The sequence below is a fragment of the Chiloscyllium punctatum genome, chromosome 4, assembly GCF_047496795.1.
Source record: "Chiloscyllium punctatum isolate Juve2018m chromosome 4, sChiPun1.3, whole genome shotgun sequence".
NCBI lineage: Eukaryota > Metazoa > Chordata > Chondrichthyes > Orectolobiformes > Hemiscylliidae > Chiloscyllium > Chiloscyllium punctatum.
The window spans coordinates 19,227,710-19,244,273 of NC_092742.1; the positions used below are offsets into that span (position 1 = coordinate 19,227,710).

The following is a 16,564-nucleotide window of genomic DNA, read 5'->3' on the forward strand; positions in this document are numbered from 1 at the left end:
AGGTCCTGACAGTAGCAAATACTTTTGCCTGTAGTTCTTGGGAAAGTCCAGTGAATGGGGCATCACAGGGACACAGTGAAGGGGTGAGCTTGGGCAGAGAATGCGAGGAAACTCGCTTGGGCTCATGGAGAGGAAACCCTCCGTATACCCCAGCAAAAATGACACTCAGCTGACACCTGTTAGAACTCAGCCCGAGAGGGTTTCCTGTGTTGAATGGCCAAATAAATTGGAGCTGATATTCTCCAGGAGTTTGGAAGGATATGAGGCAATCTCACTGAGGCACACACCAGGGGCTTGATAGGGTAGGGCTGGTGCTTTAGGACTGAGACGGGGAGGTGTTGCCCATGAGTGTATTGAATGGCAGAGCAGACTCAATGGGCCAAATGGCCTACTCCTGCTATTATCTCTTATGATCTGAAAAAGGAAAAGACAAGAAAAGGTATTTTTATTTCTTTAGCATCTTTCATAACTATTATAACTCATGCAGCACGTTGAAAGTGCAATCATTGTTGGAGGAAAGGAACCAAGCAATTTGTACACCGCAAGCTCCCACAAATAGTAGTGAGATAGTGGCCAGAGAAGTTGTGCTTCTCAGTGATGTTGGTTGACTGATGTTGGTTGACTACTGCGGCAGGATGTTAGCTAGGACTCTTTTGAGTATTGCAACACGTCCACCCTGACAAAGCAAACTAGCTCTTGGTTCGTTCTCAAAACCAGAAATTGGTGAAGAAGCTCAGCAGGTCTGGCAGCACCTGTAGTGAGAAAGCAGAGTTAACATTTCGGGTTGAGTGACCTGTCCTCAGAACTGATGGTAGCTAGGAAGATGTCCGTTTATATGCAGAAGATAGGGTGGGAGGAGGGGGTGAGGGGTAAAAGATTGAGCCCAGAGAGAGAGAGGGACAGTTGGACAGACAAAGGAGTGGATAGTTATTTGGCTCGGAGGGGGAGTAGCTATTAATGGGCACTGTTAGTGGCTAACAATGGGTTGTGTGTAATAGCAGATTATGTGATAACAAGGCTTGATGTGTAGGGGTTGGGATAAGAACATAGGAGAGCTCAAGCCCTAAAGTTATTGAACTAGCTATTGAGCCCGAAAGGCTCCAAGGTCCCCAAGTGGAACATGAGTTGTTGTTCTTCCAGTTTCTGCTGAGCTTTGCTGGAGCACTGCAGCAAGCCTGAGACAGAGATGCTGGCCAGGGAACAGGGTGGGATGTTAAAGTAGCAGGCAGCTGGAAGCTCAGAGTTTTTGGTCTATTCCCTTCTGGCTGATGATATCTCCAACAATGTAGCACTCACTCAGTACTGCACTGTAATGCCAGCCTAGTCACTGGACTGCAGATTGAAACCAGCACTTTCTGACTCAGGTCTGAGAGCGCTCCCTGATGATTGTAGTGATTGTACTTGTCCAAATGAAGTTGCTGAGCAGCCACAGACATGGCAACAATCTTGGCAACTTCAGTTTCGTCCTGGGAGTGAGAAAGACTAGCATCATTTTGGCCATTGCAATTGTTGTACATGAACGACAGGCAAGAGATTGTCAGATCATCAGTCTTCGGCTACAGAGAGACCTGCTGGCTGTCCTTACGAAGATGATGGGTGGCTCACAGGTCATCTGAATGTGCTGCACTCACCTCTTATTCTGTATATCCAGGCAGCTCCTGGAGGTGACCTGTCGTCTGGCCAACACTCTGAAAAGGCATGGTGTCCGCAAAGGAGATCGGGTGGTCATCTACATACCAGCCTCACCAATCGCAGTGGCGTCGATGTTGGCCTGTGCCCGTATTGGAGCCGTACACACTGTGGTGTTTGCGGGATTCAGTGCAGAGGCTTTGGCTGATAGGATTCGAGATGGTGAGAAACCATCCCTTATATTTCTCTTTCTTTTTCTCACTTTCTTTACAAGTTCAGTCGGTTTAAGTTTTTAAAACTCCACCCCTTTTATTTAAAGATAACTGTCCAGGACCTTTTGCTACGTTTTGCCAGTGTCTCACATTGGAAAATACGAAGCTGTAATTGGGAAGCAGCTACAGAATTCAGCGCAAATTGTTGTGGTATCTCCGGGCGATTATATAGGGGTGGACACAAGAGAGTATTCTGACTTCTTCCAGCTGTTAAAAGGGGCAGGGTCAATCTCAGATGGTTAGTCTTGTCAACTCTGAGTCAGAGGTGAATGAACATGCATAGGGCCTTATGTCCAATAGGAATAGACAAACTCAATGCAGCTTTTAACGTCTGGAAAGGCCATTGACCTAAAAAGGTTAACTGTATTTCTCTCCACAGAGTTAAAAATACACACAGCACCAGGTTATAGTCCAACAGGTTTATTTAGAAGTACTAGCTTTTGGAATTCTGCTCCTTCAACAGGTGGTTGTGGAGTACAGGATCATAAGACACAGAATTTGTAGCAAGAAATTACAGCATCATGCAGCTGAACTGATAAACCTAGATTAAGTCTTTCATCTTTTACAATGGGTTTACTCATTTCATTCTTTAATATGTAAATCCCAGAACTGCTTTTAAATGACATTCTCAAGATAACTTGAGGTTTTCTAACAGTAGGTGCCACCTCAGCTCAGACAATGCATCAACGGTGTGAGGTTCAAGTTTATCTCCGTCCCAATCTTGAGTCAGACTGGTTCTATTTCTAAAATGGGATTTATAGAATATTACGTGGATTGACTGTAGGTTATGCCTTTTTTGAGCAAACTAGAATTTATTTGCAAATATAATTTTGCAGGTACAAAATCATCCCATAAACCTATTTGTGTGCTCAAAAAATGTGCAACCTACAGTCAATTTCAGCTACATGATGATGTGATCTTTTGCTATAAACACTGTGAGTTCTTGCATTTTGAAAAGTCGTCAAGGTAGGGGTTTCATGGTGAATGTTAGGGCCTTAAGGAGTGTAGTGGAACAGAGGGACTTTGGAATTCAGGTGCACGGTTCTCTGAATATGGAATCACAGGTAGATAGGGCAGTGAAGAAGGCTTTTGGCATCCTGGCCTTCGTCAGTCAGGGCATTGAGAATAGAAGGTGGCAAGTTATGTTGCAGTTGTACAGGATGTTGGTGAGGCCGCACTTGGAGTATTGTGTTCAGGTTTGGTCACCTTGCTATAGGAAGGATATTATTAAACTGGAAAGAGTGCAGAAGAAATTTACAAGAATATTGTCAGGACTCACTGGTCTGAGTTCCAGGAAGAGGTTCAACAAGCTTAAGAGGTATAGTTAGTAAGTTTACAGATGACACCAAAATTGGAGGTGTAGTAGACAATGAAGAAAGTTACCTCAGAGTACAACATCGGGATCTTGATCAGATGGGCCAATGGGCTGAGGAGTGGCAGATGGAGTTTAATTTAGATAAATGCGAAGTGGTGCATTTTGGGAAGCAAATCTTAGCAGGGCTTATACATTTAATGATAAGGGCCTAGGGAGTATTGCTGAACAAAGAAACCTTGGAGTACAGGTTCATAGCTCCTTGAAAGTAGAGTCGCAGGTAGATAGGATAGTGAAGAAGGTGTTTCGTATGCTTTCCTTTATTGGTCAGATTATTGAGTACAGGAGTTGGGAGGTCATGTTGCGGCTGTACAGGACATTGGTCAGACCACCTTTGGAATATTACGTGTAATCCTGGTCTCCTTCCTATCGGAAGGATGTTGTGAAACTTGAAAGGGTTCAGAAAAGATTTACAAGGACGTTGCCAGGTTTGGAGGATTTGAGCTATAGGGAGAGGTTGAATAGGCTGGGGCTGTTTTCCCTGGAGCGTTGAGGGGTGATCTTATAGAGGTTTATAAAATCATGAGGGGCATGGATAGGGTAAATAGACAAAGCATTTACCCTGGTGTGTGGGGGGGTCCAGAACTAGAGGGGTTTGGGTGAGAGGGGAAAGATATAAAAGAGACCTATGGGGCAATCTTTTCACACAGAGAGTGGTGAGTGTGTGGAATGAGCTGCCAGGGGAAGAGGTGGAGGCTAGTACAATTGCAACATTTAAGAAGCATTTGGATGGGTATATGAATAGGAAGGGTTTGGAGGGATATGGGCCGAGTGCTGGCAGGTGGGACTAGATTGGGTTGGGATATCTGGTTGGCGTGGACAGGTTGACCATGCTATACATCTCTATGACTCTATGACTCTAAGCTAGAACATCTTTCTTCAGAGAGTAGGAGACTGAGGGGGCATGTTATAGAATTGTGTAAGATCATGAGAGGCATGAAGCAGATGAATGCACTCAGTCTTTTTCACAGGGTTTGGGAATCGAAGACTAGAGGACATTGGTTTAAAATGAGAGGGGAAAGAATAAAAGGGAACCTTAAGGGCAGCGTTTTTACACAGAAGGTGGTACGCATATGGAATGAGCTGCCAGCGGAAGTGGTTGAGGCAGGTACATGAACAACATTTAAAACGCATTTGGACAAATACATGGGTAGGAAAGGATTAGAAAGATATGGGCCAAGTACAGGAAATGGGGTTAGTGTGGACAGACATTTTAGTCAGCATGGGCCAGTTTGGGCCAGAGGGCCTCCATGCTGTAAAAATGTTTTTAGAAAAAGGGGAATGTCATGTCTTGCTCACTTAATTGTTTTTTTGAGGAACTAACAAGGAGGATGGATGAGGACAGTAGTGGCTGTTGCTGTCACCATGGATTTTACTAAGTCTTTTGACAAATTTCCACATGGCAGACTCATCAGAAAAGTTAAAGCCAATGGAAGAATGGGAATGTGGCAAGTTGGATCCAAAATTAGCTCAGTGACAGGAAATAATGGGTAATGGTCCATTGGCTGTGTTTGCAAATGGAGAATGGATTCCAGTGGAATTCCACTAGGATTGTCATGGGTCCCTTGTTCTGTTTGGAACTGATTGGAAAATTTACAGATCACCCAAAACTTGGCCAAAGAGTTGATAGAGGATGGCTGTCAACTGTAGGATGATATCAATGGTTTGGTTGAACGGGAGGAAAAGGAACAAATGGAGTTCAGTCCAGAGAAATGCAAGGTTATGTGTTCGTGAAGAGCAGACTAAACAAGGGAATACTGTAAACAGAAGAGTATTGAGAGGGATAGTGAAACTTTGGAGTGCATGTTCGCAGCTCCTGGAAGGTGGCAGGGCAAGTAGATAAGGTGGTAAGGAAGACCACGTGGGACGCTTTTCTACATCGTGTGAGATGTTGAATATAAGAGTGGGTACATAATGCTGGAAAAGCACTAACACTGACTATATAAGACACTGTCTAGGCCGCAGCTATCAGTTTAGTGAGCAATTCTGGTCTTTGCTTTTCAGGAAGGACATCATTTCTCTGGAGAGAATACAGAGGAGAGTTATGAGAATGTTGCCAGGGCTTGAAGATTGCAGCTCTGAGGAAAGATTGGATAGATTAGGGTTGTTTTCCATAGAAGAGTGTGGGGTGACTTAATTGAGGTAGACAAACTAATGAGAGGGCTTGGATAAAGTGGACAGGAAAGATCTGTTTTCCCCCAATTACTTAAGGTGATTGGCAGAAGGTTTAGAGGGAACATCCAGAGAAACGTTTTCGCCCAGAGTGCAGTGGGGTGTCTGGAATTTAACAGCGAAGAAGGATCACCAGACTCAAAATGTTAATGCTGTTTCTCTGCTGATGCTGCCAGACCAGCTGCGTTTCTCCAGCACTTTCTGTCCTGGTTCCAAGCTTTCTTTGGGATTTATCCTCATGCTGTTTGGCTCTGGCCAGCGGGAATAATATATAAACCATAAGCCGCTTTTACTGAATACTGTAATCCTGTAATGATTGGGTTCTCATTCTCAAAGCACAGTGTGAGATCGTGATCACTGCCAACCAGGCTCTGAGGGGTGGACGGATCATCAAGTTGAAGAAAACTGTGGATCAAGCAGTGAAACAATGTCCTTCAGTCAAGCGAGTGTTTATCGCAACAAGAACAGAGAACAAGGTCCCAATGTCGGATATTGACATTCCCCTCGAGGAGGTAGGTGGCTGGGATACAAAAAAAAACAACTAGCTGGCACTTTCTATTTCCTTGTCACAGATCATGAAATATTCACATGCATCCCTGCACCTCAAGCCAAAGACCCAATTACGCTCTCAGGCTGTGTAGTCGCCATCACAATGCAGCAGTTTGTGTACAGAGCGGCTTGTGATAATGATCAGGTTTTAGGTGTTGTTTATGTCAGGTTTAACAGTAACAATCCTTCCTCCTTGCATGTTCTAATTTAGAAATAGAAAATCTTTCCTCCTGGAGATATGAGCATTACTGGCAGGGCCTATGTTTTTTAGGTTAGGTGGTGAGCTGCCATCTTGAAGATCTGCACGTGGTGCAAACACTGCCCCAGTGATTTGTTATAACTGAGTGGGTTGCTAAATCATTTCAGAAGGAAAGTGATGTGGAATCCATAAGACCCAGTGGCAGTAGTAGACCACTCAGCTTACCATGGCCACCCAGCCTGAAGACTTAGATCGTAGAATCCCTACATGGAAGCCATTCAGCTCATTGAGTCTACACTGACCCTCCATACAACATCTCACCCAGACCCAAACACCCACCTATCCCTGTAACTCTGTATTTACCAGGGCCAATCCACCTGACCTGCACATCTTTGGACTGTGGGAGGAAACCAGAGCAAAGCCACACAGTCACGGGGAGAATGTGCAAACTCAACACATACAGTCGCCCAAGGGTGGAATCGAACCCAGGTTCCTGGCACTGTGAGGCAGCAGTGCTAACCACTGAGTCACCAGAAGGGCATTATGTTCCAGATTGATTTTTAAGCAGCAAACCTATAGTCTCACTGTCACCATAATCAACATTTTATTCCACATTTCATTACGTTGAGATTTTCCTAAGATTCCATGGTGGGATTTGAACCCTTACCTCCAAAGCATTGGTTTGGGTCTCTAGGTTACCGGTCTGGAAACATTACCGCTTGCCTACCATCGGCCTCTACATCTGTTTGAGAGGATGGGCAAGACCTCAGTATAATGATTCATCTAACAAGATGGCACCTCCAACGGAGCAGCACACTCTCACTTGAGCAAGTGTCTGGTATGTGCTACAATCCCTGGAGCAGACTGTTTTCATTAGAGCAATGTTTAAGTCAGGCCCTGGTGACAGGAAAGCGTGGAGGCCTGCAGTAAGGCCCATGAATATGTAAAGGGTTAAATGTCCACTTGAGCATCTTGGCATCTAGAAAATGGGTGTTGAGAGCGTGATGGTAGAAATGCACAGCAGATCAGGAAGCATCCGAGGAGCAGGAGAATCAACGTTTCGGGCAAGAGCCCTTCATCAGGAACGAGGCCTGAAACGTTGATTCTCCTGCTCCTCGGATGCTGCCTGACTTGCTGTGCTTTTCCAGCACCACGCTCTCAACTCTGATCTCCAGCATCTGCAGTCCTCACTTTCATCTAGAAAATGGGCTCAGTCTGCCCCGTTATTGATTCTGTACTTGGGAAAGGAACTGAGCCGGAAGGTTCCGGTTCAGGCAGCAACCCTCAACAACAGGCTACACTGTGTTCTGTGGATTTACTCCCACGATCTCAGACCACAGGATCTGACAGAGTGTTTGATTATCACTGCCATTTTTCAGGCTGGTGTAACCGTCAGCCCCTTACAGAGTCAGACAGTTTAATCATTTTTTCAGTCGAGCTGCTGTGTCTGGCTTTCTTTCGTTTGCAAACACGCTTTGGCTGATCACACAGGGTTACCATCAACCCTTCTCCTCCCCCTCCCCTTCCCCTTCTGCTGATAGCGACAGCCATATTTTGCTCGCTGGGTGGGCGGGCCGAGACCCCTAATGGAGACGGTGCTAAAGCGATAGATCACTTCTGTGAAAGTCAGAAGTTTCAGATAGTTTTTATCCCGGTACCTTTATGGCTCTGTTGATTTTATATATTGCACGGCTAAAGAATGGCTTATTTTCCAGGAAATGATGAAAGAAGAGGCAGCCTGTGAACCCGTTGCCATGGAGAGTGAGGACATGTTGTTCCTATTGTACACGTCAGGGAGCACAGGGAAGCCGAAGGGTGTGGTACACACACAGGCAGGTTTCCTGCTGTACGCGGCTCTCACACATAGGGTGAGTAAGGGCCGAGAAGATGGCTGCTAATGTGGGAAATCTGAAACCGTGACACAAAATGCCGGAAACATATGCTGAGGTCAGTTAGGACGTATGAGAAAACTTCATGTTTAAAAGGTGGATCCTTGACATTGGAAAAAGAAGCATTCATGGCCATTCAGCCTAGTTAGCATTTCAATGCCTCCTATAAATATTTGGTCGAAAGGGAGCAGAGTATAGGGTGGAATGGGAGTGGGTGTGGAGGGGAATGGGAATGGGGTTTGGGATGGAATGGGAATGGGAAGTGGGATGGAATGGGAATGGGGAGATGGAATGGAATGGGAATGAGGCGTAGGCTGGAATGGGAGTGGGTTGTGGAGAGGAATGGGATTGGGTTGTGGAGAGAAATGGGAATGGGGTCTGCGATGGAATGGTAGTGGGGTTTGGGATAGAATGGTAGGTGGGATAGAATGGGAGTGGGGTGTGGAATGGAATGGGAATATGGTGTGAGATGAATGGGAGTAGGGTGTGCAGCGCAGGGTGGGTGTGAAGGTTTCTGTGATAATCTGTAAAACAAGAAAGTACAATTAATGAATTTACAACCATCTGGTCTCAATCATGTGAAATACAAGATGAGAGATTGGGGGTGGGGAGAGAGAGTTGCCTTTGGGAGTAGTTATCCAACAGCCAAAACATAAATCCTGGAAAATTTCCTACATTCTTTCTGGATTTATGGACCCACGGTCATTTCCATGATGAAGTAAGTTCTGTACAGCCTGAGATTCCTAAGAGTGGACTGCTGATTCCCTGTCTCTCCCCTGTCTCTCCCCTGTCTCTCCCCTGTCTCTCCCCTGTCTCGGTGCTCTGTTGTCTGCTCCTCGTGCTGCTCTTTGCACTTTCTCTCAACCTTCTCTACTCCACCTCTCTGATCTCTCAGTCCTTTTCTCTCTCCCCTTCTCTGCTGTTTGCTCTTACTCAGTTTCTCTCTCTGATTTAGCTGTGCAATGGATTGCATTGGTGGTGGGTGGAGGGAGGGAGTTTGTTTGGGGCAGGGGTTAGGGAGGTATGAGAGGGTGTTTGGGGGCATGGGGTTGGAGGGCAGTGTTTGGGCTGGGGTGGAGCTGGAATAAAGAACATCTCCATCTTGACAATCTTCCGGTCTCATCAATTGCTGAGAACAGATGAGCGATCGCAGAGTTGGTGTGGAAGGTTTTTCAGTCACAGAATGTGAGCATCACTGGCTCGGTCAGCATTTATTGACCTTTCCCAATAGCTCAACCAAGAGTTTACCAACTTGCCTTGGGTCTGGAGTCACATGGAGTTTGGCCTGGGTAAGGACGGCACATTTCCCATCCTTAGAGGACTTTTTTCTGTACAGCCATGAAGGTGGTTACATTTCCCATTAGGCTAGCATTATCCTCCACATCTTCATTGCATTCAAGTGTCACCATCTGCCTTGGTGGGATTTGAACCTGTGTCCCCAGAAATTTAGCAGGCGCTCTGGATTCCTAATCATTACAGCATCACAGCCTCCCCCGTAGAGTGGTTGAGGAGCACAGGGTGGAATAAAGTCTACGAGGATGTCTTTTGTGACTTTGAGCATTTGGAATTATCTGCAGTGTAGACTGAAGTTGGATTTGGGGTTGAGACAGGGTCTACAGGAGAAATGAGCTAACACCTGGAAGGTGACAAATAAATTAAATTTATTTGGAAGCACTGGACTGGACGATAATCTGGTGTTGTGTGATTTTTAACTTTGTCTATCCCAGTCCAACACTGACACCTCCACATCATTGATCATATTGAATGGCGGAGCAGTCTCGAAGGGCTGAATGGCCGACTCCTTTTTGTTAGTGTTTCATAGAGCTTTTGCAACATGGATAAAGGCCACTCAGCCCATCATGTCTGCAATGGCCATCAAGCATCTACCTATGCTATCCCCACTTTCCAGCCTTGTCTGCTATTTCAACTGGTGGAATTTAAATTCAATTTTTAAAAAAGCTACGTCTGTAATTGAAAACTAGTCTCAGTAACTGTGACCCTAAATTCATCCATCAATGATTATTGTGTGGTTCATGAATTTTCTTTAGGGAAGGGCATCCCCTCCTCCTCCCCCCGCCCCTCATTACCACTCCCACCACCATGAGTCTCCGGACCTATAGCAGAATGGAGTTGGCTCTTCATCATCGCTTTCATGACCCACCCAGTTCAAATGCAATTAGGGACGGGCAACAAATGGTGGCCTTGCCAGTGGTGCCCATAACCCATGAAAATAAAATATCCAAGAGAAAAAGACAAATCCTTCGTCTGATGTCACATCCAAAAGGCTGCATCTCCAACAGTGCACTTTTTGCTGACAGCTACACACAGAGAGTGTCAGCTTGCATTTCCTGCTCAGTTCTCCCTGCACTGGGACTTGAGCTCACTATTTTCTGCCTTGTAACTGAGAATTCTACCACTGGGCCAAAAGCTGATGCACTTTCCAGAGTTAATAAGTAACTGAGCTGCACAAGATGATTGAGGTTTCAGCTTCTTTTACTGGAACAGCCGCGACTGGAAGGTTGTTTAAAGGAAGGAGAAATTGCTTGAGCTAACAGCCATAATTTTGTCCATGTTTCATTGCTTTTAAGCCCATGTCTGTTTATTTTATGAAAATGAAGTATTGTAGATTCCGGAAATCAGAGATAAAATAGACATAGTCCTGGAGAAACTCAACAGCTCTGACAACATCTGTTGCAAGAGAAAGAGATTGGTGTTTCTATTATAACTCTGCAGAATGGTGTTCAGATTTCCAGCATGCTCTGTAGTTTTGTGTAGGTGTCTCTCCTGGTGTAATGCCTCTGCGTCAATATGCCTGGTAGAGTCATTGTAGAAATACTTCATATTTTTTGGATAAGATGATGTTGAAATTTGAGTAAAGTTATGAAAGGCATCCACTTCTCAAGTCACCTCACGTTAATAATTCGCGAGGTGTTTGCACGTGTATGGTAATTCGATCAACAGGAATGAATTCCCTGGAGTTTGACCCAATTAATTCTTCATTGGTAAACAGGCTGGTGTAGCCAGTTTGCTGCAATAAAATGTGGATTGTCAGATGTTTAACATTTACTATGATCAAAGTACAATGGATGCCTGAAGGTTAAGAATTACCTGGATAAATCCAGAAACATAGAGCATAGAACATAGAACATTACAGCGCAGTATAGACCCTTCGGCCCTCGATGTTGTGCCACCCTGTCATACTAATCTGAAGCCCATCCCACCTACACTATTCCTTGTACGTCCATTTGCCTGTCCAATGATGACTTAAATGCACTTAAACATGGTGAATCTACTACCGTTGCAGGCAAAGCATTCCATACCCTTACTACTCTCTGAGTAAAGAAACTACCTCTGACATCTGTCTTATACTTATCTCCCCTCACTTTAAAGTTGCTTCCCCTCGTGTTTGCCATCCCTATACTTGGAAAAAGGCTCTCCCTGTCCACCCTATCTAATCCTCTGATTATCTTGTAGTGATCATGGGAAATGAGAAAAGTTAGAATCCCTACGGTGTGGAACAGGCTATTTGATCCATTGAGTGCACACCCACCCTCTGAAGAGCATTCCACCCAGACCCACCACCCTATCCCATCCTTGTGACCCTGCGTTTACTCTGTCTAACCCACCTAGCCTGCATGTCCTGGACGCAATGGGCAATCCACCCAACCTGCACATCTTTGGACTGTGGGTAGAAATCCACACAGACACAGGGAGAACACAGAAAATCGCCCGAGGCTGGTATCTAACCTGGGTCCCTGGTGCTGTGAGGCAGCAGTACTAATCTCCGAGTCACTGTGCCAGCCCCAAGTTCTGTTTGAAGTTTGGAGGCAGAAAATGACTTATAGAACACATTTATAGCAGTCACAGGGTGCTCCTTAATTAGATTAGATTCCTTACAGTGTGGAAACAGGCCTTTCGGCCCAACCAGTCCACACCGACCATCTGAAGAGGAACCCACCCAGACCCATTTCCCTCTGACTAATGCACCTAACACTATGGGCAATTCAGCATGGCCAATTCACCTGAGTTACACATCTTTGGACTGTGGGAGGAAACTGGAGCAACCAGAGGAAACCCACGCAGAGACAGGGAGAATGTGCAAACTCCACACAGACAGTCTCCTGAGGCTGGAATTGAACTTGGGACCCTGGTGCTGTGAAGCAGCAGTGCTAACCACTGCTAATCTATTCATCCTGTACATCACTCTGCAATGTCTTTACACAAAGGTCAGGTAATTATTTCTCCTCTCTGGTGAACTATTGAGTGCTAAAATGGATTATGCTGACAAAGACTACCATGATGTGACGTTGATTGTATGAGGAACCCTTCTTATGTTAGTGAGTTCGATTGGATTAGAAAACATGGGTCTTTCTCCATTTGAATGATACTGAATGTAATATTCCTCAAAGGTCTTTCTGCCAAAATATGACCAGGGTCTATCGTTGAGATATCCTTGTAACCTTAATGGGAGTATAAATAGTACCCTTTCAAGTTTTTTGTTGCATTTGGATTGAAGCTGTAATGAGTAATGTCATAATGCACTGTATTTCCTGCAAAGTCTGTACAGAACAGTTTTGTACTTGTTCTGTTTACTTATAGATAACTTATGACTAACGAACGGTTTGGAAATAAAAGAAAACATTTACTGCTCATCAAATGGAAGTGCTGCATTTAGACCAAAGAACAGTACATCACAGGAACAGGCCGTTCAGCCCACTAAGCCTGTGCTGACACGTGATGTCTTTCTAAGGGGCTTTTTGCCTGTATACAGTCTGTATCCCACTATTCCCTGCCCAGCCATGTATCTGTCAAGATGTCGATTAGATGTTGCTGTTGTATCTGCTCCTATTCTAAGCTTGAAAGGTTTTAGGAACATCTTTAAGAAAACAGCTGCTGGCCAGTATCCTTTATTTGTATGTGTAAAAAACAAAAAGACCTAAAAACTGAAGATGGACCCAAATGTGGGTGGCACGGTGGCACAGTGGTTAGCACTGCTGGCTCACAGTGCCGGAGACCCGGGTTCAATTCCCGCCTCAGGCAACTGACTGTGTGGAGTTTGCACATTCTCCCCGTGTCTGCGTGGGTTTCCTCCGGGTGCTCCGGTTTCCTCCCACAGTCCAAAAATGTGCAGGTTAATGTGCTAAATTGCCCATAGTGTTAGGTAAGGGGCAAATGTAGGGGTATGGGTGGGTTGCGCTTCGGCGGGTCGGTGTCGACTTGTTGGGCCGAAGGGCCTGTTTCCACACTGTAAGTAATCTAATCTAATCTAATGGACATGAAGACATACTGAGCCTTTGGAGAGATAAAACTGGACTCAAGATGGGGTCTAACCAAGATGAGGAAGCCTCCTGTACCAGGATGCAGGGAAGTCTAAGCTCTGCAGTTCAGGTTCCATCCAAAAATGGTCAATCTGGTGAAGCATCAGATTTCAACAAGAAAGGATTGAAGTATCATCCATTGCCAGTCGATAACATTATCATCACTGAATCCCATTATCAACATCCTGGGGGTTAGCATTGACCAAATTGAATTGGACTAGCCAAATATGTAGAGGATAGGAATCCTATAGTAACTCACACCCCAAAGGCCATGTTTATAAGGCACAAGTCAGGAGTGTGATAGATTACTTCTCACCTAACTGCAGCTCCAACAATACTCAAGACGCTTGAAACTGTCAGCTCAACATTCCATCCACCGCCTTCAGCACACCCTCCAACTGCCAGAGGCACACATCAGCAGCTGTGTCTGCCACTTACACAATATACTGCAAAGATTCACCAGCCTTTTCCAACAGCACCTTCCAATCTCACCCAAATCACTCTGGCAGGACATGGGCAGCAGATTCATGGGAGCACCACCGCCTGAAAGTTCCCTTCCAAGCCCCTCACCATCCTGACTTGGAAAAATATCACTGTTCCTTCACTGTCGCTGGGTCAAAATCCTGGAATTCCCTCCCCAATGGCATTGTGGGTCTACCTACACATGTGGTCTACAGCTCAGCACCACCTTCTCAAGGGCATTAAATACTGGCCCAGCCAGTGACAACCTCATCCCTTGAAATAATTATTTTTTATAAAAGTCATGAGGATAAGCAATGATTAATAGACACAGTTTATAATTAAGAGGTTTTAAGACTGAGATGAAGGGGATTTTTTTCTCTCCCAGAGGGTTATTGGTGCAGAATTTACTTTCCCAGAAGATGGTGGAAGCTGGACCATTGAATATCTTCAAGGCTGGGTTAATCGACGAGGGATTGAGGGTTATGGGGATGTGGGCAGACAGGAGAGTGGGGATTTGAAGCTACAAACATAACCAGCTATTATCTTATTGAATAGTTGCGCAAGCTCTACAGGGCCCTCTCCTGCTCCCAATTCCTTTGTTACTGTGTGTTGTCTGATATGCAGCTAATGAAAGACTGTCTGCCAGCAGTTGAGTATTTTGGCCATAATGAGCTGTAATTTACTTTGCCTCCGCACTGAGAGTTGACAAGTGCAATCCTCTCATGTGTGATCATGTTCTTTGCAGAATCGTTTGGTGGGACATTGTGAGTACGTACTGGGCGCTGGCTGAAAAATGTAGACCTTTTCCAAAATTCCAGATTTGAATTCCTAGTCCAATATCCACCCTTCACACAGCCATGAAACTGCTCTTGTCGATGTGAGAAATCACCTCCACTATCACCAGTGACAAAAGCAAAATTTCCTCTTTTTCTTTCTTGACCTGTCAGTGCATTGGGCCCATACACCATCCTCCACCAGCAATCTCCATTGTCTACCAGCACATTGGGCCCATACACCATCATCCACCAGCAATCTCCATTGTCTACCAGCACATTGGGCCCATACACCATCATCCACCAACAATCTCCATTGTCCAACAGCACATTGGGCCCCATACACCATCCTCCACCAGAAATTTTCATTGTCTACCAGCACATTGGGCCCCATACACCAAATTCCACCAGCAATCACACTTGTCCAACAGCACATTGGGCCCCATTTGCAATCCACCACCAGCAATTTCCATTGTCCAACAGCACATTGGGTCACATACACCATCCACCATCGGAAGTCTCCATTGTCCAACAGTACATTGGGCTCTATACACCATCCTCGACCAGCAATTTCCATTGTCTACAAGCACATTGGGCCCCATACACCATCATCCACCAGCAATCTTCATTGTCCAACAGCACATTGGGTCCCATACACCATCCTCCACCAGCAATCTCCATTGTCCAACAGTACATTGGGCCCCATACACCATCCTACACCAGCAATCTCCATTGTCCAAAAGCTCATTGGGCCCCATACACCATCCTCCACCAGCAATCTCCCTTTGATTACGAGCACATTTGGTCCCATACACCATCCTCCACCAGCAATCTCCATTGTCCAACAGCACATTGGGTCCAATTCACCATCCTCCACCAGCAATGTCCATTGTCTACCAGTACATTGCGCTCCATACACCATTCTCCACCAACAATCTCCATTGTCCAACAGCACATTGGGCCCCATACACCATCCTCCACCAGAAATTTTCATTGTCTACCAGCACATTGGGCCCCATACACCAAATTCCACCAGCAATCACACTTGTCCAACAGCACATTGGGCCCCATTTGCAATCCACCACCAGCAATTTCCATTGTCCAACAGCACATTGGGCCCCATACACCATCCTCCACCAGAAATTTTCATTGTCTACCAGCACATTGGGCCCCATACACCAAATTCCACCAGCAATCACACTTGTCCAACAGCACATTGGGCCCCATTTGCAATCCACCACCAGCAATTTCCATTGTCCAACAGCACATTGGGTCACATACACCATCCACCATCGGAAGTCTCCATTGTCCAACAGTACATTGGGCTCTATACACCATCCTCGACCAGCAATTTCCATTGTCTACAAGCACATTGGGCCCCATACACCATCATCCACCAGCAATCTTCATTGTCCAACAGCACATTGGGTCCCATACACCATCCTCCACCAGCAATCTCCATTGTCCAACAGTACATTGGGCCCCATACACCATCCTACACCAGCAATCTCCATTGTCCAAAAGCTCATTGGGCCCCATACACCATCCTCCACCAGCAATCTCCCTTTGATTACGAGCACATTTGGTCCCATACACCATCCTCCACCAGCAATCTCCATTGTCCAACAGCACATTGGGTCCAATTCACCATCCTCCACCAGCAATGTCCATTGTCCAAAAAGACATTGGGCCCCAAACACCATCCTCGACTAGCAATCTCCATTGTCTACCACCACATTGGGTCCCATGCACCATCCTACACCAGTAATCTCCATTGTCCAACAGCACATTGGGCTCCATACACCATCATCCACCAACAATCTCCATTGTCCAAAAGCTCATTGGGTCCCATACACCATCCTCCACCAGCAAACTCCCCTTGTCTATGAGCACATTTGGTCCCATACACTATCCTCCACCAGCAATCTC

At 45.6% G+C, this 16,564-nt stretch overlaps 1 protein-coding gene across 4 annotated transcripts in view; it reads left to right on the plus strand.

The window, feature by feature from the left end:
• LOC140476113 (acetyl-coenzyme A synthetase 2-like, mitochondrial) overlaps positions 1-16,564 on the plus strand; it is a 128,235-nt gene that overhangs the window by 16,099 nt on the left and 95,572 nt on the right. For all 4 annotated transcript variants that reach the window (XR_011960411.1, XM_072568209.1, XM_072568207.1 and 1 more), the window contains 3 exons: positions 1,652-1,851; positions 5,782-5,957; positions 7,909-8,061. Coding sequence is in view for 3 of the 4 variants with exons in the window: in XM_072568209.1 (XP_072424310.1) it covers positions 1,652-1,851; positions 5,782-5,957; positions 7,909-8,061 (529 nt within the window). In the remaining variant the exon portion in view is untranslated. The remainder of the gene's footprint in view (positions 1-1,651; positions 1,852-5,781; positions 5,958-7,908; positions 8,062-16,564) is intronic.